This window comes from Carettochelys insculpta, chromosome 9, assembly GCF_033958435.1.
Source record: "Carettochelys insculpta isolate YL-2023 chromosome 9, ASM3395843v1, whole genome shotgun sequence".
NCBI classification, from domain to species: domain Eukaryota; kingdom Metazoa; phylum Chordata; order Testudines; family Carettochelyidae; genus Carettochelys; species Carettochelys insculpta.
In genome coordinates this window covers 17,100,060-17,124,679 of record NC_134145.1, presented here as the reverse complement: position 1 = coordinate 17,124,679, position 24,620 = coordinate 17,100,060, and the positions used below count along the sequence as shown (strand labels likewise).

General features: G+C 43.1%; 1 protein-coding gene across 8 annotated transcripts in view; it reads left to right on the top strand.

The window, feature by feature from the left end:
* Positions 1–24,620, top strand: part of DOCK7 (dedicator of cytokinesis 7) — a 149,410-nt gene that overhangs the window by 121,691 nt on the left and 3,099 nt on the right. For 4 of the 8 annotated variants that reach the window (XM_075002184.1, XM_075002182.1, XM_075002187.1 and 1 more), the window contains 12 exons: positions 759–917; positions 1,460–1,560; positions 3,171–3,363; positions 4,251–4,394; positions 5,901–6,032; positions 7,021–7,035; positions 16,084–16,209; positions 18,188–18,277; positions 19,041–19,277; positions 20,573–20,716; positions 22,258–22,364; positions 23,459–23,626. In XM_075002184.1, coding sequence (XP_074858285.1) covers positions 759–917; positions 1,460–1,560; positions 3,171–3,363; positions 4,251–4,394; positions 5,901–6,032; positions 7,021–7,035; positions 16,084–16,209; positions 18,188–18,277; positions 19,041–19,277; positions 20,573–20,716; positions 22,258–22,364; positions 23,459–23,626 — 1,616 coding nt within the window. Of the gene's footprint in view, positions 1–758; positions 918–1,459; positions 1,561–3,170; positions 3,364–4,250; positions 4,395–5,900; positions 6,033–7,020; positions 7,036–16,074; positions 16,210–18,187; positions 18,278–19,040; positions 19,278–20,572; positions 20,717–22,257; positions 22,365–22,563; positions 22,639–23,458; positions 23,627–24,620 lie in introns of those variants that run through there. The other 4 variants (XM_075002183.1, XM_075002185.1, XM_075002188.1 and 1 more) reach the window with 2 other exon arrangements.

Sequence of the window (24,620 nt, the reverse complement as noted above, 5' to 3'; positions counted from 1 at the left end):
GTTTGCTGTTTGATTGTAATTAGATCTCAGCCTGATTCTCACCATGTGCACAGTACATTACAAAGAGAGCTCCCAGCGTTCCCTTTACTATTATGTGTTTTCGTAGCACCATTGCAGCCATCTCACTGAGTGTATCCCAAACACCTCATGTTTTGTTACAGAGTCCCTACAGCTGAGATTAAATCTTTCATCTTGTGATAACGTCTTTGCTGTCATTGAACAGCAGAGACTGAGGAACACCCCGGCTTTCGAACTCAGATGCTCTTAGACTGAGAGCAGAAAGGAGAAGAGAACTGAAGCTCATTTAGTCATTATCACAGGGCTCTGTCCACAGAACTGATAATGCCTCTCCCTACCCTCTTGCTGAGGATTTTGCTCTGAGCCAAAGCAAGACAGAACAGGGGCCTGGAGTTGGAACTTACACATGGGCCAACAGGTCATTTCATACACAGTGCCCAAGAGAGGAGCCAGAAGAGCTCATGTCTGGAGAACACTGGCCTGGAACTAAGTACCCCAGCCATGTACCAGCCAAACATACACAGCAAATGATGAAGCTACCAAACAAATGCATTGTTCAGAGTCAGGGAAAGAACGGAGGATGCTCACATGGCCCAGCCCCCTTTAGAAAGGGAAGGAGTTAGTTACTTTGTTTTTATCCTACATCCATGGCGGATGGAAGGATGTAATAGTCACTGTGCTGGCCTTGCAGTGAACTGTCCCGGTTCTCCTTGCCTCACAGTAACACCATTCTGTTGCAGAACTTCGCCAGAGTGAAAATGCAGGTGACCATGTCCCTCTCGTCCCTGGTGGGAACATCCCAGAATTTTAATGAGGAATTTTTGAGACGTTCTCTGAAGACTATTTTGACATACGCTGAAGAGGATCTGGAGCTCCGGGAGACAACATTCCCTGATCAGGTTAGAGAAGTATCTCAAGGTCAAGGGTTACGTGGCTGGTGTGCTTTTTTTTTTTTTGGAAGCTTTTGAGTGAAGCTCAGTCTAGGTTTTCAAATAATGCTGATTTTTAGATTAAGCCACTTATAGCGGGAGGTCCATTGATCAGCTTCCAGTGATAGCAAGGAGTAAACACACACAGATTCAGGCTATGTCTACACTGGTCAAAGAAAGTCAACCACAGAGACTCAATTCTAGCTCTGGCTATTGTGTAGGTAAAATTGATATATCTGCACTTGGCTAACTTGTCTGTCTATACAGGAGAATGTCAACAAGAGAGTTTCTCCTGTCGCCCTCCCTTACTCCTCACATCTTGCGAGGAGTACAGGGATTGACTTCACACGTCTCTAGTAGATGCATGAAATTGAACCCAGGAAGATAGACCCTGAGCGGGTCAATCTTCCAGGGTAGTGTAGACCTGCTCTCAGAGTAGATAAAAGCCCTAATGTGGTAGTGCATAGTAAGGTTCCCAATGGCACTTGGTTACATTGGCTTCTGTGTTACAGGTTCAAGATCTTGTATTCAACCTCCATATGATCCTCTCTGATACAGTGAAAATGAAGGAACACCAGGAAGATCCGGAAATGCTGATAGATTTGATGTATAGGTAAAGTCTGTATGCCTCTTGCAAAATATGTCCAGTGGATGCCACTGAACAAGCAGCTGTAGGATTTGAATTTATCACAGTGCGTCTAGTCCCCATCTTTAGCACTTAAAATATCCTGTCACAGTGATTTTTTTTAAGTAGCAACCACTCTTTTTTAATTTAAAGCTCCTTTCCATTTGTTGTCCTGATCCCCGTTGTGTTTAGCATCCAAGTTGCAGAAGTGCTGAGGTTGAATTGTGCTGTCCTGCATCCTAACCTCGCTCCCCAGATTGTGGTATTTCAACTGCACTATATTTTCCTGCAAACACAGGAGGCCATCGAGCTTCATCCATGGACCTCTGAGGTTAACCACACCTTCCACCCACATGCAAGATGAGTGTTTCCAAAATAGCATTGAAGCAACAAAATCTTATGAAAAGCTAGTAGCAAGGCTGTCTTCCTCAGCTGTGAAGTGTCTGCACAACTTCTCATGGGTGGGGCAGACTGGGGGGGAAATTGGGTGACATTTTCCATTCTGGACCCTGACCTCAGTGCTAGCGCAAAGGATACAGGATTCAGTCCAGCTCCACGGAAGTAAAAGACCCCTCCGAAGTTTTCAGAGGGACCATGACCGCAGCGAACTGCAGGGTAATAGGAGGAGCAATAAGCAGGACACAAAGAGGCTGCTTCCCACCTTCATTAAAATTGCTGCTCTTAATCTATTTGGAAACAATCAAGCCAGGCTGTGGAGTCCAGTTGACAAGTCTAGTTAGCCACTGCAGAGAGACCTGTCCCAAATGTCTTGGATTTAGGAAGCGTGCTTGCTGATAAGAGAGCTGGAAAGGGCACCTTTTCCCTCATGTACTATAGCAGGTTGGTGCATGAAAGTGCATGTCTTGGTTCAAAGCTGACAAGTGACGAATGCAGGGCTCTTCTCCCAGTTCCCACCCCACAAAACACCTCAGAACTTAGCGCTGTTCAGCACAGTGGGCAGGATCAGCTCTGAATCAATTTGGGCATTGTAGGTTATACTCAAAGTGGAGGCAGTGGAAGCTCACACAGTGTCTGCCCACACGTTGCCCGGTCCTGCCCAAAGCCAATAAGAGTTAATCCTGCAAGAGGCTGAGTGCTGAGGCCTTGATCTAGCAAAGCATAAAGTTCATGCTTCACTAGAAGCCACAATTGTTATGTTTTGAGGCTATGTCTACACTAGGTTAAGAAAGTTGACCTCAGATACAGAATTCTAGCTATGGCAATTATGTAGGTTAAAATCGATAAATCTGCACTCGGCTACCTTGGTTGTCCAGATGAGGGAAGGTCGACAGGAGTGTTTCTCCCGTCAAATTCTCTTACTTCTCGCGAGGAGTACAGGGGTCGACTGCGACCCCTGTGAATTCGATCTTATGGGGTAGTGCAGACCTGCCTCATGTATTCCTGCAATAGAAATGGTAACTAATAACAGTACCAAGCCTTTCCTAGCTCCAAAATCCAGGCAGTTATGTTGTATATTATTTTAGTTTGCATCTGTTTATTTCAGGTATCTCTAAGTAGCCCAGAATGATGGATAGGCACTTCTGAAATATACATAGAAGTAAATAAATCTTAATTGTGCGACATTGATTTTCAACTAGAATTGCAAAGGGCTATCAGACTTCCCCGGATTTGCGGCTGACATGGCTACAGAACATGGCTGGAAAACATTCTGAAAGGAGCAATCATGCTGAGTCTGCGCAGTGTTTGGTCCACTCAGCAGCCCTTGTGGCTGAATACCTAAGCATGCTTGAAGATCGAAAATACCTCCCTGTAGGATGTGTAACATTTCAGGTAGGAAAGTACTTCCTTCCCCAGGATTGTACACTCTGCTTTTCTGGTGCCTGATGCTGAGGTAGGAAGCAGTAATAAAAAATCCTAGGTAGAGTAATACCCTGATTGTCTGACTCCCAGTTACCCAACATTATGTTTTATCCCATGCTGTGTGGGGCACCGTGGGAGGAAAAGGAATGTTGGATAACCAGGAGTCAGGTAATTGCCCCCACCCATGGCAGCTGGCAGCCCAGATAATCGGGATTTTACTGTACAAATCAGAGATGGCTATATTAAGAAGCATTTCCAAGGAGAAGTCTTGAAAACAATTTTACCTAATACTGTTTTTTTGTTCCAACCAGTGTGTATATGGTATAACTTTTCTGAATCAGTGGTTGAATTTTTTTTTGTGATGAGGTTCTGACTAATAATATGAGTCTTCAACCCAGCAAAGCTCTTAAAGTCATGCCTACTTTTGAGCATGTGAGTTCTGCCACTGAGTTAAAGTTGAACATATGCATACTGGCAGGGAGGGATAGATCAGTGGTTCAAACAGTGGCTTGCTAAACCAAGGGTTGTGAGTTCAGCCCTTGAAGGGGTCACTTGATCTGGGGAAAATAAATTAAAAAACAAAACAAAACAGGGATGGTGATTGATCATGCCAAGAGGGTAGGGGACTGGATTCAATGACCTGCTAAGGTCTCTTCCAGCTCTGTGAGGTGTACTCTGCTGTATTAAAGCCTGTAGTGAAATGAAAATTACTTGAAATTTGCCATTTTAGGCGACAACCCAAGTGAAAACAGAATAAAGCCTTTTGGCTTGCTGTCAGATTAACTGTATCTTCTGGAGCATTGAATGGAGTTGCTAAAGTAAAACATTTCTGTTCTGTCTAATTTGTGTCTCCTTAGAACATATCTTCTAATGTTTTGGAAGAGTCTGCAGTTTCTGATGATGTTGTCTCGCCAGATGAAGAAGGTATCTGTTCTGGGAAGTATTTTACAGAAGCAGGTCTGGTGGGATTGCTGGAACAGGCTGCAGCATCTTTCTCCATGGTAAAAGATTTTAATCTCTCTATACATCTACTTCAGCAATTGCATAATGCTGGCAAAATTCATGAAAAGGTTTTGTAAATGAGACTGTGTAATTCTGCCATATTGCTTTGTTAATTTTTATGGCGTTGGTAGCATTGTTTCTCCTGGATGGCTAAGTTAGCCCCCTCAGGAAACCTGTCATCATCCATAGCTTAGCACTGAGTGGGTTTTGTGGATTTGTTTCCCAGATTTCCAGTTCAGCATTTCAGGTACAGGTGGAAACTGTCTAATCCAGAACTCTCTCATCTGGCAAACTTCGCAAACCGCCATGATTTTAATTATCTGGATAACCACTTATGGATGTGGCCAAGTTTCCTGAGGTCCCATAAAGTTTGTTTACAGCCACCAGTCCTGGCTCTCAGTGGTCTGTGCTGTTTTTTAGCTGTAATTTACACACAAATATCTTCTAGGAGAAAGTAAGCAGTGACAGTAATGACCTCCCTTGGTTCAGCAAATTCTCTTGTCTGTCACCGGTCAGGTCCGAAGTGTGCCAGATGAGAGAGGTTCAACCTCTGCTGGGTTCAGCCTCCCTGTCAAATCCGAAACCAGGGACAGACAGGATTATGGGATTCGCTCTGACAGAGCTGATTAGGGATAATGCACTCTTTTAAGCTCATCTACTCCAGACTACTACAAATTTGGACTCACAAGGCCAACAAAGCACAACAGGAATGTATATGACTGGCTAAGAGACATTTTGGCTTGCTTACATCCCTTTCTGCCGCGGGGAGTCCCAGTCCCGAAGCAGCTCACATCAGGGCCACAGGGTACGTTGCTTCAGCTGGGGGACAGCTGGGGCACCCCTGACACAGAGAGTTCCTGTTGAAACTCAGCTAGGGGCAGTATCTTACAGTGATTTTATCCCTTAGCTGTTTACTTGTTGTGCACTTACGGGCTCAACCCCACTTTTAACGTTTTCTCAAGGCTAAAGCCACGGTTGCCCTGGTTACCGGTTTCTTAGATTCCCATAGCTAAACGCAGGTGTGAGGGCTGATATGGCTATCTGGTGTGTGTTTGTGGGGTTTTAAAGCTGTAACAGGCTGTAACACAGGGGTGGGTACTTGGTTGTGCCACAATAATTGAAGTTTCCGCTCTTGCTCTCTGAGGCGTGGAGGCTGCTCTTTAAGGCCCTTAGGCCTGCGGACAGGCCTGCTGGCATCTTACATGACCCTCCCCTCTTGTGTGTATATTTTAAATTAAAAAGAACAGCCCAACTTTACTGATAAATAAATTTATTAAAAATGTGTTACCGAATACACTTTTGGGGCCTATGACCCATTGAGGCATTGATACCTTTAATCATTCCCGATTAAATGACAGTGAATGTAGGCAAACGAGCAACCACTTTAATTTTGTAATCTTTGTTACTAAAGGTACTGTGAGGTTGTGTTTATATACTGGGTGTAGTTCTTTTCTTTTCCTGTTGAACTTATAGAAAGATCCGTCTAACACAGTGTTTTTTTGTAGGCTGGCATGTACGAAGCAGTTAATGAGGTTTACAAAGTCCTCATTCCTATTCATGAAGCTAACAGAGATGCCAAGAAACTGTCCACAATTCACGGTAAACTCCAAGAAGCATTCAGCAAAATTGTGCACCAGGTAATGATTTTAATCTCCAGCTGCAGTTTAAACCCTGAAGACACTTGACATGTTTTAGTTTGTTTTCCACCAAAAGCTAGCTATCAAGGAGATAACCATTTCAATCCAATTACATGACTATCATCAAAGTGCATATGCACAGTAAATGCAAGGGCTGCTAATGTATGTTGACTCTCACAGGACTTATATTAGCTATCTCATAGCCAACCCTGCTCTGACTGAAGGTGCTGATGTAAGATCAGGCCATAAGCTGCCACGCGCTGAGCTCCGTTCCCATTGGGTTCATTGTAAAATGGTGTGGCCCCGATTCAGGAAGGCATGTAAACACATGCTTAAGTTTTAAGCTAATGGTTAATCACATGCTTAGAAGTTGTATATATGGAAGATTTCCTCAACCTCAGTAGGATTTGAAGGCACCACATAGGAGATGCTCAGCCTTAACTCCCACAGAGATCAGAGGGCCTCAGCTCAGTGGAAGATAGATTTGCTTATTACCTTATAGGATTGGCCTAGAGGACTTGTCCTGTTTTGTGAGGGTATGTAAGAACTCAGCAGCCAGTTCTGAAGCACATAATTCAAGAGTGTAGTAGGTCACCCTCACACGGACTTACTATGTTGCTGGACAGTTGGTTTAATTACACACCTATGAAAGTATAAGGTGGACCAGCTCCTCACTGGATAGATAGCTCCATTGACTATACTGTTTTATGCCAGTTGAGGATCTGACCCTGCTCTCTCCACATTAGGATGGCTGTGCCAGAATTCGTAATATTAGCCAGACATGATAACCAGACCAATAAAGGGCAAAAGAAGTGGCTGATTTCTCTCTCAATCAGTTTTGTTCTGTCCTCCTCAACTGTAGGCCCCTGTAGGAGCCTAGTAACTTAAGAGTGAGATTAATAATGCCTTACATTAATGGTCATGTTTTGGCCTTTGAAACATATTTTTTTGTTTCTGTGACATGCCCTTTTTACTTTTTATTACACAGAGTACTGGCTGGGAGGTAGGTAATACTTTAGTTAGTAAAGAACACTAATAGATTGATCAGATGACTCATGCCTATGCTTTGCCCACATGTGCTAGCTGTGGGTATTTCTGTTGCTGTCTGCTGTTTCAACTGAATTCATTAACCAAAGAAATAGCAATAAAACGATTGTTGTTGTAGGAAATTCTTCCTAAGAAGCTATAGGTAGTGCATGGATGCCAGTGTGTTCCACTAATGAGGTTCTTTGGTGAATGAGCCACTGTATCATCACTAGTTTGTTTTTATATTTTGTTTATAATTCTTCTCATCCGCATTGATACCGAATATCATCTCTTCATACCATATTTTCACCCACAGGGGTCGATTTAAGTGTTTATGCTCAGAAGTGTCAAAAGCAAAGTTTGCAACCGTTAAGCAGACATTAGCTCATACTGCGCAGCCACTTAATCTTGGCAATTTACAAATGCAGAGTACTTTTTAATGCAGGTTTTTGGGTGAGCATAAAATAGTTCTATACTTTTAACACCAGAGATTTTATTCTGCCGCCTTAATTTTTAGCAGAGGCCATCTGCTTGCATTTTTGCAATATCCACCATAAAAGATGCTTATTTGGATTAAAAACAATCTGTGTCTACTAGATCTCACACACAGACCCAGTTCCGTCTGATTTTGAGGAATCAGTTCATAGGTCAGTTACTTTTTTATTTTGCATTGTTGTTCTTGTACATTAACTTGAGTGGTCTAGGAAGATTTTTCAATGCTTTATAAAACTTCTCCTGGATTATTTTCCTTTATTCCCAAGAGTATTTGAAGCACTGATATCTGCTTCTGCTTTGCTTTGAATCAAGCAACTCAATCTGGTCCACTCTTACTATCAAAAATGTTCAGTACCTTTAAGACACCAAATCAGGAAAGCATGAAAACACATGCTTTTCTGAATTGGAGCCTACATAAGAGGTCCTACTTATTCTCTACTATACCAACAGTTTTGGCCAGAGATGTCTAAACTTTGTGTCTCACTCTGGCTTCAGTATTCAGTAACTTCAGTAATCTCTGATGTAAAAGAACTTGCCTTGTAATTCACTTGCTTTTTACTCTGACAAGTCCTAACAGATGAGGGACCCAACAATCCAGTGTTTGTATCATAGTTACATATGCTGCACATCCAATAAGTGCTGCAAGCCTGTGAGCATCAGTTTTGATCAATCTTCATGATGCTAAATCGACCCCTGAGTTATCCCTTGTCATTGGTTATGATTTTAACATCATCCAGTCTTGTTTTATTGCATGGTAAAACACACCCATGGTTTATGTTCTCGTCTACCATTGTGCACTGTCGTTGCCACCTTCTGCTGAGCTTTTTGCTTCGTAGCCTTCGAGTTTGTTGCATGTTTTTCTTTTTTCCTTATTTTTTAAAATACTTTAGTGATGCTCATCTCTTTTTTTTTTTTTTTTTTAAATTTATTTATTTGCTGCCAATTGCTGCTTGTTTGTTTTATGGAATTTCCCTAATTAAAATACTTTCTGTTTTCTCCTCTATTGCCCTGGTTGCTGACCTTCCTCCCCACTTTTACTATTGTCTGTTGTGGTAAGTTCCTACTTTGTGGATTTTTTTTCTTTTTCTTTCTTTTTTTTTTAAACTCTGTGGAGACCTCAATAATTTCATTTTACCAAAGGGCAATGCCAACTAAAAAGCCACCCAGTATGCTCCTGGGAGACAGCCTTGCCAACTCAAGTGTTCAAAAATCAGGAGTCAGGTCTCAATCCATTGAGGAGACGTTTGTTTGAAAGACTTGGTTTGTTTAAATGCATTTTTAAATTTACCCTCTGTTTTTCTGGCTATCAGGATTCACCTTTCCATGCTTCTGGCTGCAACTGTGAGATAATAAAAACAAAAGGCCAGTGGAAAATCAGACCTATTCATGAGACTCCAGGAGCTGGAGCTTTCAAATATTGAAACACTTTAAGAGTTGGCAAGACTGTGGTAAAGACATTTTACATTGGATTGAAATCAGCAAGAAAATGTAAAATACCATACTATTTGGGGTTATCAACTCCCTCTCTAACTTGGATGAAGGAGTTATTTTTGCTCACTCTGGTTTTGGGCCAGTTTTGCCTCCATTTATGCCCATGCTACCCTGATGTCAGAAGATCGCCCCCTACTGTGTCTAATTTTCTGCCCTTTGATTAGTTCAATCTAGTTGGCAAAGCTTTTGGTGTGTGCAAGAGATAACTTTAAAACTTTATGCCCAGCAATTTTGAAAGGTATTTACCATGCATAATAACAAATCATGAACCCTTCATAAATCATGGTGGCTGTTATCTGCTCTGCCAGTTCTATAATGGCTATTCAGTGTTCACCTTCATTCTCTTCTCCTCCTGATGACCTATTATTTCAAGAAAAATAATAGGCAAGGAAAGGCTTTGTTAATAATTTCTCCCCCCAACTGCACTTTTAAGCTCTCTTCAGGAACAAGGCCATGGAGTAATTTTAGATTACTTATTTTGTTTTCAGTACTATATTTTCAGTCATTGATTTAATTTCTGTGGGAAAATCCTAGAAAAAAATTAAAACCATCATATGCTCATAGCACAAGATCCACAATAGTAAAAGCTTTTGCCTAATGGTGTTAAAAGCAGGCAGCTTCCTAGGATAAATTTTGAAAATGGATGCAATGATGAGGTAATTGTTCTTTGAATAATATTGTGTAGTGCAAGAAAAGTGTCTCTTCAAAGGTGACTGGGCAAAAGTGAAGGAAAACATCTGTCTAGGGCATATTTAAATGTACCTCAGTAGCATCAGAAGTGAAAGTAGGAGTAGAAATCCATGACTAGTCTGCTACAAAGTGCCTGTCGAGTGGAGGCGACCTACTGCAGCACAGATTTGGAGATCACAACAGGCTAAACCTGAGGAAATGACAGAGGAAAGAAATCTTTCAAGAGACATTTCTTGGTTTTTATCAAGGAAACAGGCTTTTTAAGGTGCTAAGGATGAAGCTGGTGGTTTAGCATGTTGGGCAGCTCCATAGGAGCATGTGCATACATGGATCCAGAGCAGTAACCTTAAAAGAAATTACCTGTGGTAACCCTTAAAGAAATTCAGCCCCAGCTGCCCAGGGGCTAAATTGTGTTGAAACTCACTCGTTTAAGACGTTTGGATGATGTAGCTTGTACCTGAACATGCATGGAGGCAAACCAGCTCCACCCGAGGATCCTTTTAGCACATAACAGTGTTTGAAAATGATAGTTCTGCCCATGTGGATGGGCTCAGTCCACAGCTGGTGCTAGGCATAAGTAGACCAAACAGTTGCTTAAGGCCCTGAGCAGCAATAGGGGCTCCTTGTTAGTTAGTCCATGTTATGAAGGGTGGGGGATATTTCCACTTTGGTCCCCCAGTGGCTAGCACTGGCACTGGCTCACTGCTTTTCACAGCACATTACTGACCTGTATGACTATCTTTGTGGTAACTCACTTATTCCTGGGGAAACATGGCTACAAAATATGAAGTATTCAGCATGCAGTATTTTAAAATTCTGCACATTTTGTTAAAGCTCACCCTAATCAGTCCCCTTGCAAATATTTGGATAATGTATTTCAGAATTCCTGTCACTAGTATGTCCATAACAATGCAGACACACACAAATCTCCTGGCAATAGAGGGTTAAAAAAAAACCCTATGATAACCCAGTCCTCCCTCCCTGCCCCCTTGGTCCCCTGAGCCCAGATGTGGGAGCCAGCCACCCCCACAAGCCCAGCTGCAGACCCCACAACCTATCTACCTGCATCCCTCCTCCTCCCCAGAGCCCAGCCATTGGGCTTCCCCAGCCCAGATATCTGCATCCCTCCCCATCAGAGCATAGCTGTGGGGCCCCCTTTCCCAGACTCCCGCACCTCCTCTCCCCTCCAGAACTCCTGCCCTCATTGCCCAGGGAGCCAGAGGAAGAAGACAACCTGGCTGCTGATTCCCAGGCTGGCATGGAATTTCCTGTGTGCTGACCAGTCTTTCACTTGGGGGCCTGCAGCTGCCAGGAAACACCAAGCTCTCTCCCTCTCCCTCCAGCAGTGTTTCCTGTGTGTAAACTGGGCTCTGTCGGGTCCAGCAGCCCCTCGTGGCGGCCAGTAGCACTGCAGCCCAATTCTGTGGGGTGGGGAGAAGTTCTGCACAAAAATTTGGTTCTGCAAAATTCTGCATTGCGCAGTGGTGTGGAGTTCCCCCAGGAATAAATACAGGTCCCCAGTGCAGCAGAGTGGCTAGCCCAGGGGTTGGCAATCTGTGTCTCCGGAGCTTCATGCAGCTCTTTAAGGGCTTCTTTGTGGCACCTACAGGCAGAACAAGGAGCAATGGTCTGAAGATACAGAATGAGAGGTGTAGGTTGGATATTAGAAAAAAACTACTTTACCAGGAGGGTAGTGAAGCACTGGAATGCGTTGCCCAGAGAGGTGGTGGATTCTCCATCCCTAGAGGTTTTTAAGTCCTGGCTTGACAAGGTCCTGGTGTGATGACCTAGCTGGGGTTGATCCTGCTTGAAGCAGGGTATTGAATTAGATGACCTCCTGGGGTCCATTCCAGCTCTATGATTCTATGAATTGCAAGGTAAAATAAAAAAAATAAAAACCCTCCTGATTATTTTTGATAAATGGTGAACGTCTGAAAGCTCAAAAATGAACAACTCTTACCTAAATAGCAAATTATATGTGATCTTGAATTGTTGGATAATTGCCCCTCGCATCCTCCAAGGGGAGAGGAGGTTTGGGAGTGAAAGTCAGCAAGACAGTGGTACAAACACACATGTAGTCTGCGTCTACACTAGCAAGTTCTTTCAAAAGATTTTTCAAAAGAAGGGGCTCTTTCAAAAGATCCCACAGAGCTTCTATATACACAAAGCGTTCTTTTGAAAGTAAATCAAAAGAATGTGAGGCTTCTTTCAAAATCGTTCTTCCTTTCCCATTTCAGGAAGAGCGCCCCCTTTTGAAAGCTTTCGAAAGAAAATGTGTAAACGCTCTGTAGGCCCTTTTTTCAAAAGAGCAGTCCTTAGAGGGCTTGATTTTTCGATCTCTGGCTTGCTCTTTTGAAAGAGTGGAGGCTGTGTGGATGCTCTCTTTCTAAAGAGCAAATCACTCTTTTGATCTGCTTTTTTGTGTGTGGACACACTCTTTTGAAAGAAGTTCTTTTGGAAGGGATCTGTAGTGTAGACGTAGCCATAAAGTGTGAGGAAATAGAAATTGTAAAAAGTTTGTGACCATCCTGCAATAAACATGTATCACATTACAAATCATTGTGTATGCACTGTTCTTAAAATAGGGGTTACAAAAAGTACAGTTTGACATGATTTATTAAGGACCATCTCATATTCACAGGTGCTGTGGTTCTTGAATTATTGAGTTTTTTACTGAATTGGAAAAAATGGCTCTTCTTGCTATTTTGGTTGCTGACCCCTGGGCTAGTGTAAAATGCACCCCTGGAGCAAAAATCTCATGTGCTACACAAAGATACCACATGGCCTCTTACTCAGATCCAGAGTCTCTCTGGAGCCCAGATGTCACTTGGGCTGGAAAGCTCCCTGGCAAGAGACTGAGTTTTGATTTGAACAGTTAGGGAGCTGCAGCCTTGGGCTCCAGAGGTGGAAAACTAATGCATTAACCAACACTGTCAGTTGTAGCAACAGAGCAGGGATCATAAAGACCCACTTGCCATTCACATCATTTCACTTGGATCATTTTCAGGAATCAGACTGAGGTTAAGTGACTCGGTTTCTGATTTACAGGCTGCTCATTGTCCAAAAGGTCACTGTCAGTGGGTTTTATGGAGGAGGAGGCTGTGGGCTGGTGGTCTGAGGCTGTACTAAGCCCTGACCCTGGCTTCGTATCAGAAAGCTAGATTTTGCTTTTGCAGTCACTGCCCTGTAGATGCGCACACAACCTGCAAACCCTGGTTTTATGTGGGTTCAGTAAATTTCCCTGTTAAGCCTCAGTCTTTTGCAATGAGAGAATCACCTCAAGTTAGAATCATAGGGCTGGAAGAGACCTCAGGAGGGCCATCCTCAAAGCAACCTCCTTTTCTTTAGTGGCTTAACGAATTCCAGTTGTAAACCTCCACAGTGGGGACTGAACGAGGAGCACCAAGAGCCTTCTATGTAAGAGCCCAAATCACTTCACCACAGAAGGAAGCCCCAAATCAAGCAGGACTGAACTCACAACCCCTGGTTTACAAGGCCACGGAACTATTCCTCCTCCAATAAAGAAAGATCGCAGGCCCAGCCAACTTACAGAAAGGGGAGACCACGCAGGTACCAGTGCAGCCTGGAACCCACACGGCCAATGGAGACAGGCCAGAGCTTAAACGCTGACTTACAGAGGGAGGCTGATGAACAGCCAACAGTTTCTTTTCCTAGTTGCTGTTACTTGATAGCTACATAAATGTGCCTAGTGCTTAGCAGACAAAGTAACTAAGCCAATGACCATGCCCCAGGCATTTGCAGTTTAAGGGCTGGATCTAGGGAACAGTTGTTCCTTGGCATCGTGCTGCCTGCCGTTGAAATCATTAGCCACCATTTTCCCTCGAGGTTAAGATTTCTTTGCTCCATTCCAACAACACAAAGCAGTGCTAAAGCAGGATAAGGTGACAGGTGAGAATTCCCTCTGTCCTCGGGGACTCCTGGGTTGGTGTAGGGAGGCGGAAAGGCTTGGGGAGCAGAACAACGGTCAGAATCTCTCTGATTCCTCACTGTGATCCTGAGGCTGTTGGGAACTTACACACTATAGAGCAGCCTGAAGTCTGCTCTTACATGTGCCATGGAGCAGGCTGGCACCAGACAACCCCAGGATCAGGAGATCATAGAGTTGGTTTAAAGCCATTTTTGTCTCCTTTCCTATTGGGACAGCCTCTCAATGGGAGTGGCATGCCAACGGTTGAGTCGTGGTTTTTGAAAAATCTGTAAGTGTTTTGAATTTTTCCTGTTGATTAGAGTGGGTGCAGAGAAACGTACCCTGAAAGGACTTTCACCTTTTATTTTAAGCAACAATTGCATAGGTGAGATATTTTTAAAAGAATATATTGCACTGATAAAGGTCATATCCCTTTGTATCAGGCCCAAACCCCTTTCATTGTGACTACTCAGAGACTGGTTCATTATAGGGCCGCAGAACTGAAAGCAACAAAAAGTCACATGTAATTTGAAAAATAATAGAGCTAGAGTGAATAGCTCAGTGTTCAGAGCATTGGCCTTGTCAACCCAGGGATGTGACCACAATCCTTGAGGGGGCCTTTCAAAGGTTTGGGGCAGATTAGATTAAAAATAAAAGATCTGTCAGGGATGGTGATAGGTCCTGCAAGTACAGAAGACTGGACTCAAAAGACTGTAGCCCGTATTCTAAAGTTTCCTGTTCATGTAGTTTTTGTTCAGCAGTAGAAAGTGACAGGGAAGAGAAACAAATGATTTTTACATAGCTCTGTCCAAAATCTACTTGAATTCAGCAACAAAACCATAAGTGAAATGACTGTGTGCTTTTCCCCTAATTGATGACAGTTTCCCTCCGTATCACAGAACTCGAAGGGACCTTGAGAGGTCACTGAGTCCTGCTCCAATTCCCCTGGGCATTCTGTTGGTCTGGGGATTTGATGCTATGTGAATGGCATTTCTACCTCTTCTGGTTTGCCTGCCTTTTTTTCCTCTTCACCCAAGAGGCTGAGGGGATAATGGGGCTTTAAAATAATGAATGATTTTTACCTAAAGCACCTAAATTACAATTTGATTACAGAAAGGTAGTCAGATGAACTCTCCTCAACTGTGTGAGCGCTTTCCTCTGACTGGTCGTTTTTGTGGGATCAGATTCCTTTTACCAGTTTTGTATCCTTCCTGCCATCCAGACCCATTTTCATCATCCCCACACAAAAGATTGACTTGCAGCAGAAGCTGGTCTGCACCAAACCCAAAAAGTAGTCCTATGTCACCAAAAATGCCTTGCTCCACCACCATTGTCCCACCATAATAATACTAAATACAAATCTCACATACTGGGCTAAACATGTAGAGGTATCCTTTGACACCAGACCCTGAGAGACAGAATGCTTTCTGTTCTACCTCACACATTCCCATGAGAGTAAAGGTGAACATGTAGGAGTTCCTATCTAAAAAGCACGTCTGGTTTCTGCATGCAGTGTGACTTGTTTCGATCCTTAACAGAATCAGAGGTGTGATTTTTTTTTTTAAATATGTTTCTTTTGCTCTTTCAGTCTCTCTTGTGTGAAATGTGACTTTTCTGGAAGATCAAAAAAAAAAAAAAGCTTTGTGTTTTGTTTAAGTGTCATGGCTGTTAACAGTCTGTGGGCCAAATTCACCACTGGCTTAAATAGGAGCAAGTCCTTGGAAGCCAATGGAATAGCATGTGCTCCTACAAGGAGTGACTTTGGCCCTATACTTTGCCATACGAGAATTAAAGTGCTTCAGTCAACACAATGCTTAAAAAATAAACCAAAGACTTTCTGAATTTGTGATTCTTTTAAAATCACAGTGTAAGTGGATCTCAAGGTAGGCCCCGATCCTGCAGTTAGATGTGCATGAGTAGATGCCTGTGACTTAGAGCTGCATCGATTTTAACAGTCTGTATAGAGATGCAGCAGTCTGCTTGCTTGTTCACTACGAATTGCAGGATGGGGACCTTAGCTTGATTTCACTTCAACCAAGGGCCAGGGAATCAGCTGGTGTGCATCTGCCCAGCTTTGCTGAGTTTAGTGGAGCTTTTAAGATCTTGCAGTGAGTTCTGCCTTAGGACTGTGCTCCTAAATCAACAGGGATCCTCCCAGGAGGGAGCTCATTGCAGGATCAGGCTATTCATTTTCTCCAGTAACTTTACTTTGATGTTTGCTTTGAGTTTACCTTCAGTGTGGTGTTTGCTGAAACTGGAAGTTCAGTGTTGATTAGCCCAGGTAGCTATTTTCCCCCACCCTCCCAGCCAAATGGCAGTTCAGAGTCAGGAGCAAATTTGCAAACGCTCAGGTTTACAACATGCATGACTCAGTCTTTATACTAAAGTGCCCTTTTTTCTCTCCAAACATAGGATGGAAAGCGGATGTTTGGTACATACTTCCGGGTTGGTTTTTACGGGACTAAATTTGGAGACTTGGATGAACAAGAATTTGTGTACAAGGAGCCTGCAATAACAAAGCTAGCCGAAATTTCCCATAGACTAGAGGTGAGATTGTAATGGCAGACCTGAAATTCCCTCTGTAAATTGCAGTTGAACTGTTTCATCCTTAAAAGCTGTTGTTTCAGCCTTATTATGAAATGTGGATAGAGGCTTAAACAACAATTACTAGACAAAAGGCAGGAGGGTGAGATTTTGCACTGTGCCTCTTGAAACCTGATTCTGAGATGTTCCAGGGATCAAAACAGTCTGGTGCATAATGTAAGCTGCTCTGTTACCCCAGTCTTCCCGGAGCCATGCTCAGCGACTCAGCTGCCCAGAACAGCTCAACAAATGCCCTCAATATATCCTCCCTCCCACTGCTCTCTACATAGAGGGCCAGCAGGACTACCCTGCATTTCCCATCAGAAGTAATAAATAACCTGACTTACTCAATCCTACACCTAGAGGCTAAGACTTGATACATCACTTCCATGTTCTCGATGTATTGTCCTGTGAATTCATCATTGTCTGTGCAGCTAGCCTTTGCTAATACACTTAATACAGTCTCAGAGGGGTAGCTGTGTTAGTCTGTAGCTTCACAAATAACAAGTAGTCATGTAGCGCCTTAGAGACTAACACATTTATTAGGGCACAAGCTTTCGTGGACAAGACCCACTTCTTCAGATGATTGGACTTATCACAATCACTCCTCTCAACTCTTCTCAAATATGTCTATTTCTACATTCACATTTCTCCCTTTCCCTTACTATTTCATTCTGGAATCTCACCTGCCTGCCTGTGCAGCCCTTCTGTTCCATCAGGATGGGGCATTGATTATCTTTGTCCCCTTAGTGAGACTGCACAAAGGAGCTGTTAGTTGGGCTTGTTTAGGGTTTCTTCCATGTACTTAGTAAATGTTTTCGGAAATTAAATCCAAGCAATTAGTGTAAAGGTGATACTCTTCGCTCTGGAAAAACTTGAGATAATTGAGAGGGGCTGGCTTTCAGAAAGGTGCATCTCACTTCTCTGACTCTCTCCCCCGGCCTCAAATTCAGTCCCTTTTAGTTGGGTGCCCCCAAAAATGAGGCACCTAAAATCCGTGGAAAACGTAGCCTGTAAAGTCAGTTTCATTTATTGGTGTACCTTTCCTCATCAGACACAGCTACACGAGAAGCTTCTGTCAACAGATGTGACTGTTGGAAGGGATTTCCTGGCAAAACTTGTTGACAGATTGTGTCTACATATAAAAGCAGATCAAGAGGGCAATCTGCTCTGTTGACAGAGAGCAATCAGACTGCCCGGCCCTCTCTCGACAGAGCAGCTGACTGGAAGCTCTGCAAGCAGGGCTGCCTGGTGAACCAGAAACCCTGCCTGTCGACAAACAGGCCCTGGAGCACCTACATGGTTGTTTTGTCAACAGACACTGTCGAGAGAGGTGTTATGCCTGATTGGGGAGAGGTATAACGCTGCCAGCAGATGTGCCGAATTTTGTCGACAAACTGTTGACAAAGCGCATTTGCTGTATAGACATTCCAATGTTTTTTCTGGCAAAAGCCGCTCGTGTAGATGTGACCATCAAGTATAGGACCAGATTCTGATCTTGGTTACCTTGTTGATGTAACTCAGTTGAAAGTAATGGGCCTGCTCCAGATTTAAAATTGGATAACTGAGGTTAGAATCTGGACATTCAGATTCCCCCACTTCCTACATTCAAACTAGCAAATCCCAATTTTACTGCTCCATTTGCTTTCCTAAAACATTCTGTGCTGTGCCCAGTGCCCAGCTGGGCTGACAGACTCACAAGGAAGCCAGAGGACTAGTCAGGAATGAGACTGGAAATATTTAGAGCCATCCTGAGTTCCCATTTCTGTGTTGTAGCCCCTAATAATCTCCAAATTCAACAGATCAAATTCAGCCCTGGCACAGCTTGCATTGAAAGCCGTTGGATTTTGCACCTGTGCTGAATTTGGTCTGGTCCCTCCAAGCCTCAAGCTACCATTACAGAAATAGAGGTTGTCTTTCAATACGGTGTTCTCAATTTCAGGGATTTTACGGCGAGCGATTTGGTGAAGATGTGGTGGAAGTGATTAAGGACTCTAATCCTGTAGACAAATGCAAACTAGATCCTAACAAGGTAAGAATGCAAAGTGCAGCTGTTGAGTTTAAGCCATTTCCAAGTATTTAAAATGCACAGGGCAAAATCCTGGGCTGGGTACAGCCTCTTCTGCAGGGAAATTCCCAAGAGAGAGCTGATGGGCAGCAAATCTCTGAGGATCTGCATGTTTAGATTCCACTCATACCATTGTTCCTTTAGAAGAATGCAGAGGAAGCTGCAGGACACATGCTTTGGGCCAGGAGATCAGTGGGAAGCTAGGGCCTTGTAAAATCCCCACCGCAGCCAGAGCTCAGTAAAAAAGACAAGGTAGCTTCATGCTGCGTTATCTGTTCCTCATCATCTGTGCTGTGTGCAAGGAGTAATAAGCATTGTCCCCATCTTCCAGCACCTGGTTTGCCCACCCCTTCCTCCAGAGTCTGGGTCCAGCATAGAGATGCAACAGGCAAAGAGGGATTAGTGCTGAAGATGAGGCTGAGCCCCAGATAAGAAGGAAACCTACACGTGGGGGAGGGGTTGCATTTCTCCCTCCCCACAAGCTGCTGAATATGCCCAGTTCTCACCAAAGCCAGTGGGAGCTTTGACTGAATAAGGACAGAGTTAAACGTGAGTTGAATCTACAGGAGGTCATCCAAAAAGTGGACAGAGAAAAATAGTCTTATTTCTTAAAAGTGAAACGGTTATTGTGCAGCTAAATGGAAGGAAGCAGAACTTATCTCTTGGTACTCTGGCCTGCCCTCTGCATTGGCTCTTGTTACCTTAAAACTTGTTTTCCCTAATCCAGGCCTACATTCAAATAACCTACGTGGAGCCCTACTTCGACACGTATGAGATGAAGGACAGGATAACCTATTTCGACAAAAACTATAACCTGCGGCGCTTCATGTACTGCACGCCCTTCACCCTGGACGGACGTGCTCATGGGGAGCTGCATGAACAGTTCAAGCGGAAGACAATCTTGACCACCTCCCATGCCTTCCCTTACATTAAAACCAGAATAAACGTCAGTCACAAAGAAGAGGTGAGACCTGTGCATCAGTTATATTTTAAACCCTGAACTGAACCTCCGCAACAAAATGGCTGATATGCTGAGTGGAACTGAAATAAAATTATCCGTCTCTTTGACATCGCTGACACTTGGGTAGCATGAGCTCTGAAAAGCAGGCCAGGTTGTTACAGGCAAAGATGGGTAATGGTTAGTTAGTTGTTTTAATTAAAGCGTTACAAAGTGGTTCATATTGGAACAATTTGCAGGGGATTAAAGAATGAAATATTAGCTGGTAGGATGTCACATTCTCACTAGAAGTTAATCTGTTTTATGGGCATTTGCATGCACCAGAAAACATTGCTGCATGTACCAATCAAATAAAGAAGGAAGGACTGTCCTTCAAAGTCAGAGGCGTTGTTGTGCTATCCCAAATGGCAAAGCCAGTAACTGCAAGTCTAACAGGTGTGTTTGCATCATTCAATTGAGGAGGGCCAGAGTCAGCTGTTTCTCTTCCTTGGGAGTATTTATGTGCTGGAGCTTAATTTATCTGAGACCTTGTCTACACACAAATTAGTGGCACCTTCTAGCTGGATCCTCTTTAATTCTGTTTTAAGAACCGTTTATTTTGCTTTAGCTTAAACCTGTTCCTGATCAATTTAAGCTAAACCAAAATAAGGCTGAGTTTAAACCGAAGTAAGTATGTCTGCACAATCTTTTGAGCTGGCTGAAAGTCACACCTGAAGTTGAAGCTGTGCAAATCTTTGTATGTAGACAATCTTTGAGTCTGTCATGAATTACATCTCTGCCATTTTACTAGAGCAACATGTGCTCCACCTCTGCAGTTACACTGGATCTCTCTCTCACTACATCATGAGCCCGCCATTAATAGAATAATTTGTCCCCAGTGTAATTTAAGCCAAGATTTTTCCGCTACAGAGACCTCTATCTAGGGTCCTAAATATATATTTAGATACCTAATAAGGTATCTTGCATGTAGATTGATTGAACATAAGGGAGTGCAACACACATAGCAGATCTAAATGATAAAAGTTCTGCACATCCAACTGCAGAAGCACTTCTGAAAATCAGGTCATTTATTCACTAAGTGAAGACTCAGAGGTGGGCTTTTCAGAAACCCCGGAGTGACTTCAGAACACCAGTCCTGTTAACTTCTCATGGTGTTTATGCTCTTGTCACATAACTACTTTTGAGAATCCCACACTAGGAGCCTAGTTTTAGGTGTGTCTTTTTGAAAATCTTGGGCATAATTAAAACAAACAAACAAAAAAAAATGCCACTCATTTTTGACGTAATGTTTGGCTCTGCAGATAATTTTGACACCCATTGAAGTTGCCATAGAGGACATGCAGAAAAAGACACAGGAATTAGCTTTTGCAACTCATCAAGATCCAGCAGACCCAAAGATGCTCCAGATGGTACTGCAAGGTTCAGTTGGTACAACAGTAAATCAGGTGAGATTCAATTTACGGTTCTTTAAATGATCTGGGATATTGCCTATTATTCGAGTGGATGTTCATGCTTGGTGGAGGTTTAAGGTTGTGTCAGTGAAAACTGCTTTTGTCAATTGTTTTCGTTTAATTTTTAAAATGTGCATAAGTCTCCTTAGAATCCTACTTGCCAGCTAATAGCACAATTAAAGTAACAATGAAAATACCAAATAACCAGGAGGCTGATCTCTGCAGTGGACAAGCAGATCAACTGCAGGTTTTCATTGCTGGAGAATGCGGCTGTGATAGTTTGAAACCTGCCTTTATTTTTTGCACAGAGCTCAGCATATTGTTCATTCCCTGGTAATAGTGATTATAGTTGTGTTTTCAATATTATTGTCATGTGCAAATGAGAGGAAGCACTGTGACCCTGGCAAATTGCTACTGCATCCCTGTTTGTTGGAAAGACCAGACGCTTTGGGCTTTAGGGGTAGTCTAGTGAGGAAAAGTGAAAATCCAAAGAGGCTATAAAGACATTTTACTCTCTGTTGTTGAGGGAACTCAGCACTTAAGTACTTCAGCAACAGAAAGTAGTTCTAGGGTCCTGAATTAAAACCGAGTATACCGCAGAATGGGGGCATTTCTAATATAATTGCTGCCTGAGAAATTCTTCTCTGTCCAAATGCTCTAGGTGATTGCAAATGCAATTGAATGATGCTTTTGGAACCCAACTGGGCGTTTTGCATGTTTCTGTGAGATAGTAAATAATAGCGTATAGTAGCTCACTCTAAATGATGGATGGTGATGAATGTCCTTTCCTTTGCAGTAAGATTGAAACTCAGACCACAGGTGGAAGATTGATTTTAGATTGATTCTTGTCTAGTTGCTGTCAGTGATTTTATGATTTGAGCGGCAATCACTGAAAGTGTGGCTATGATCAATACAATAACTAAGTGGCCCATCTTAGTCAACTGACCTGCTACTTCTTGATATCCATAATCGTATCAGCTTGCTTTTTTGATAAAAATTAAGTCTTGCTAATTCTCACTTTGGCTAGCCTTGCAGAACTACAAAAGCTAAGAGTGACTGAGTGGATTGTACTTTGGTTTCTGCATTATCAAGGGAATTAAAAAGTAGTACAATTACATGTGTAAAGGGTGAGGGAGGATTTTTGCCTGCAGGATAACTTGACTTTCAGACCCTAGGTCCATTTTGTAGGGCTGACAAAAAAAACTTCTGGTTTGGTTTTCAGTGTGAAACACCTGTTTATTTGACAAATGAGCACATTTAATCTAACTGCCACTGAGAGAGAATAAATTTGGACCCTCATGTATTTTAGTCATGTTCCAAAGGCAGAACCACACTTCAAAACTATCTTAAGAATAACAGACACTTTCAGTTGTTGCAATAGTTGACTATTTACTCTGGAGTTAGAAGACACAATTTATCAAGCAACATCCACAAGTGCATGTTGCACTTCATGAAAGTTTCTATATGCAACAAATTTTTTCCAATAGATATAACAAAAACAGACAAACTTACTGTTTTCTCTTCTATTCCTAAAGGGACCCTTAGAAGTTGCACAAGTTTTCTTGTCTGAAATACCCAATGATCCAAAGCTCTTCAGACACCATAACAAACTACGGCTCTGTTTCAAAGACTTCACAAAGAGGTATAGCATGTTGGCTTCAAACGTCTTCCAAAACCATGTGTTTTCAGTGCATCAAACAGAACTTGATATAGCAGTAGAAGGGGGTTATCCAGTGTCTGCTAAAAAAATGTACTTGTAATGGAGCAAAAGATACAGTAGCTACCATTTGCTCTGTTCAAGGAACAAGTCTTTTTAAAGAATGTGTTTTCTATTTCCTTAGTGTTCTCAGTCTCTGAGACCTATTGCTGTCAAGAGGCCCAAGTCATTAGGCATGAGTGTGTATATGAAACGAATTGTAAGTTTTTACTTAGTTCGTAATGGACAGGTGTCCCCATGTGAAAAACCCCACTACCATAATTGGCACTAATAAATATCTTTTTTGGGAGTGTAAACAGAAACAGCAAACAGTTGATTTATTAGAGAGACTGAACTACCCTCTCCAAGTGGGTTTGAAGCATGTTTGCAGAGCTCTCTGGGCGCATGTGTGTTGCAGCTATATTTTTCCTTCCTTGTCAATAGAGAATTCCAGTCTAGATCCAGCACTAAATCTCATGAGCATGTAAACGGTTCGGGAAAATAATTGAAATAACAGGATCTCTCTTACGAGCTAGTAGATCCAGAAGCAGCCCAATTAGTCATTATTAAATAAAATGGCACTGATATTATCAGTTCTTTTTTAGACATGCTGTTTAATTGATACCATTAAAAATACTGGAGTTCACAGTGAACATTTAATAATAGTCTGGTGCTTGATAATCTTTTCTTAGGTCTGACTGTGGTAACATCCATCATTAAAGCCCTTTGGACTGAAAATGGGGGTGTGGAGATAAGCTTTTTCCTTCCTCATGGAGGAGAAATGTTATAGGAGAACAAATTAAAATTAAAAATGGAACACAACTCTGTGTATTGGAAATGTGACTCATTGTCCTCTCCCCAAGTACATCAACCAGATAAGCTGATTCCTTATTACCCCAAAAAACAAAAACATAATAGAGGGTATTAACTGTCAAGCCAGGAGAACTGGATTTAATGCTCTCATACCAGTAAATTAACAGGCATCTAGCAAGCAGGTCCCGTGTTGTCTTGCTAGAGTTTTACACAATTTTGTTTTCTAGGTGTGAAGATGCATTACGCAAAAATAAAAGCCTCATAGGTCCAGACCAAAAGGAGTATCAGCGGGAGCTTGAAAGGAACTACCATCGGCTTAAGGAAGCCCTCCAGCCCTTGATAAATAGAAAGATCCCGCAGTTATACAAGGCGGTTTTGCCTGTCACTTGCCACAGGTGGATGTTAATCTTACTCTTTTTCAGCCTAGCATGGGTAATGCTTAAAAATAAGTACTCAGCAGGAATGGTGTGACATAAAGAAGACATAATAATAGCAGACTTTCCTGGGAGTGGGTAAAACAATTTTCCTTACCAAATCTTTCAAGAGGAAATGCAGGTGGGTCCATCTCCTTCCCCGTCTGTCTTGCACTTCAGGGTGTACTGATTGGCCAGTTTACCTTTGCGGATTTGATGGCATGGCCCCTCTTTTCCCCACGACATTGGGATGCTCCTTCCTCATAACAAATTCAAGGCTCCTTCTCCAAGTCCAGTCAGTTCTATACCTAAGGTTGTGGGAAGTGGAGCCCAGTGATCCCTTAAGTGGTAGCTAAAGAACCCATGGGCTGAGTATCCTGGATGCCCAATATGGCTGGTAGAGCTTCTCATTAGAAAGCCAGTCAGTGTTGTCTGTGTTGGGAGTCCTGTTAGAAGGTCCGACCATTTCCATTCCTCTACATGGGTTTGAACAAACAATGCCATCAGGAGCCATTTATGCTATTAGTGTTGTAAGACTTGATTTTAACAAGTGCTCCTATTCTGACTGAGCACACAGACTTCCAGGCCTGTACCTGGCGGGAGGGATAGGGGTGCATTCACACCCACCCCGTTGGCTATCCTGCTCTGCCCCACCCTGACTCCTGACCCCCTCTCTGACCAGCTTGGTTGGGGATTACCTGAGGCAGGAGCCAGGCGACAGACAGCAGTGGCAGCTGCAGGGGATCAACTCCCCCCAGCCTCCCTTACCCCCGCTCACCACCTCACAGCACTCTGCCACTGCTTCCCAGCCACCTGCAGGGAAGCAGGGCTCAGGAGGCCAAGGCGGAGCACTGCATGGTGAATGCTGGGGAGGGAGGAGGCCAGGGGGAGGCGATCCCCTGCAGCTGCTATTGCTCTCTGCCACCCACCTGGCCCCTGCCCCAGGTAAGCCTACCCCTCCCTGGCCTCGCACAGG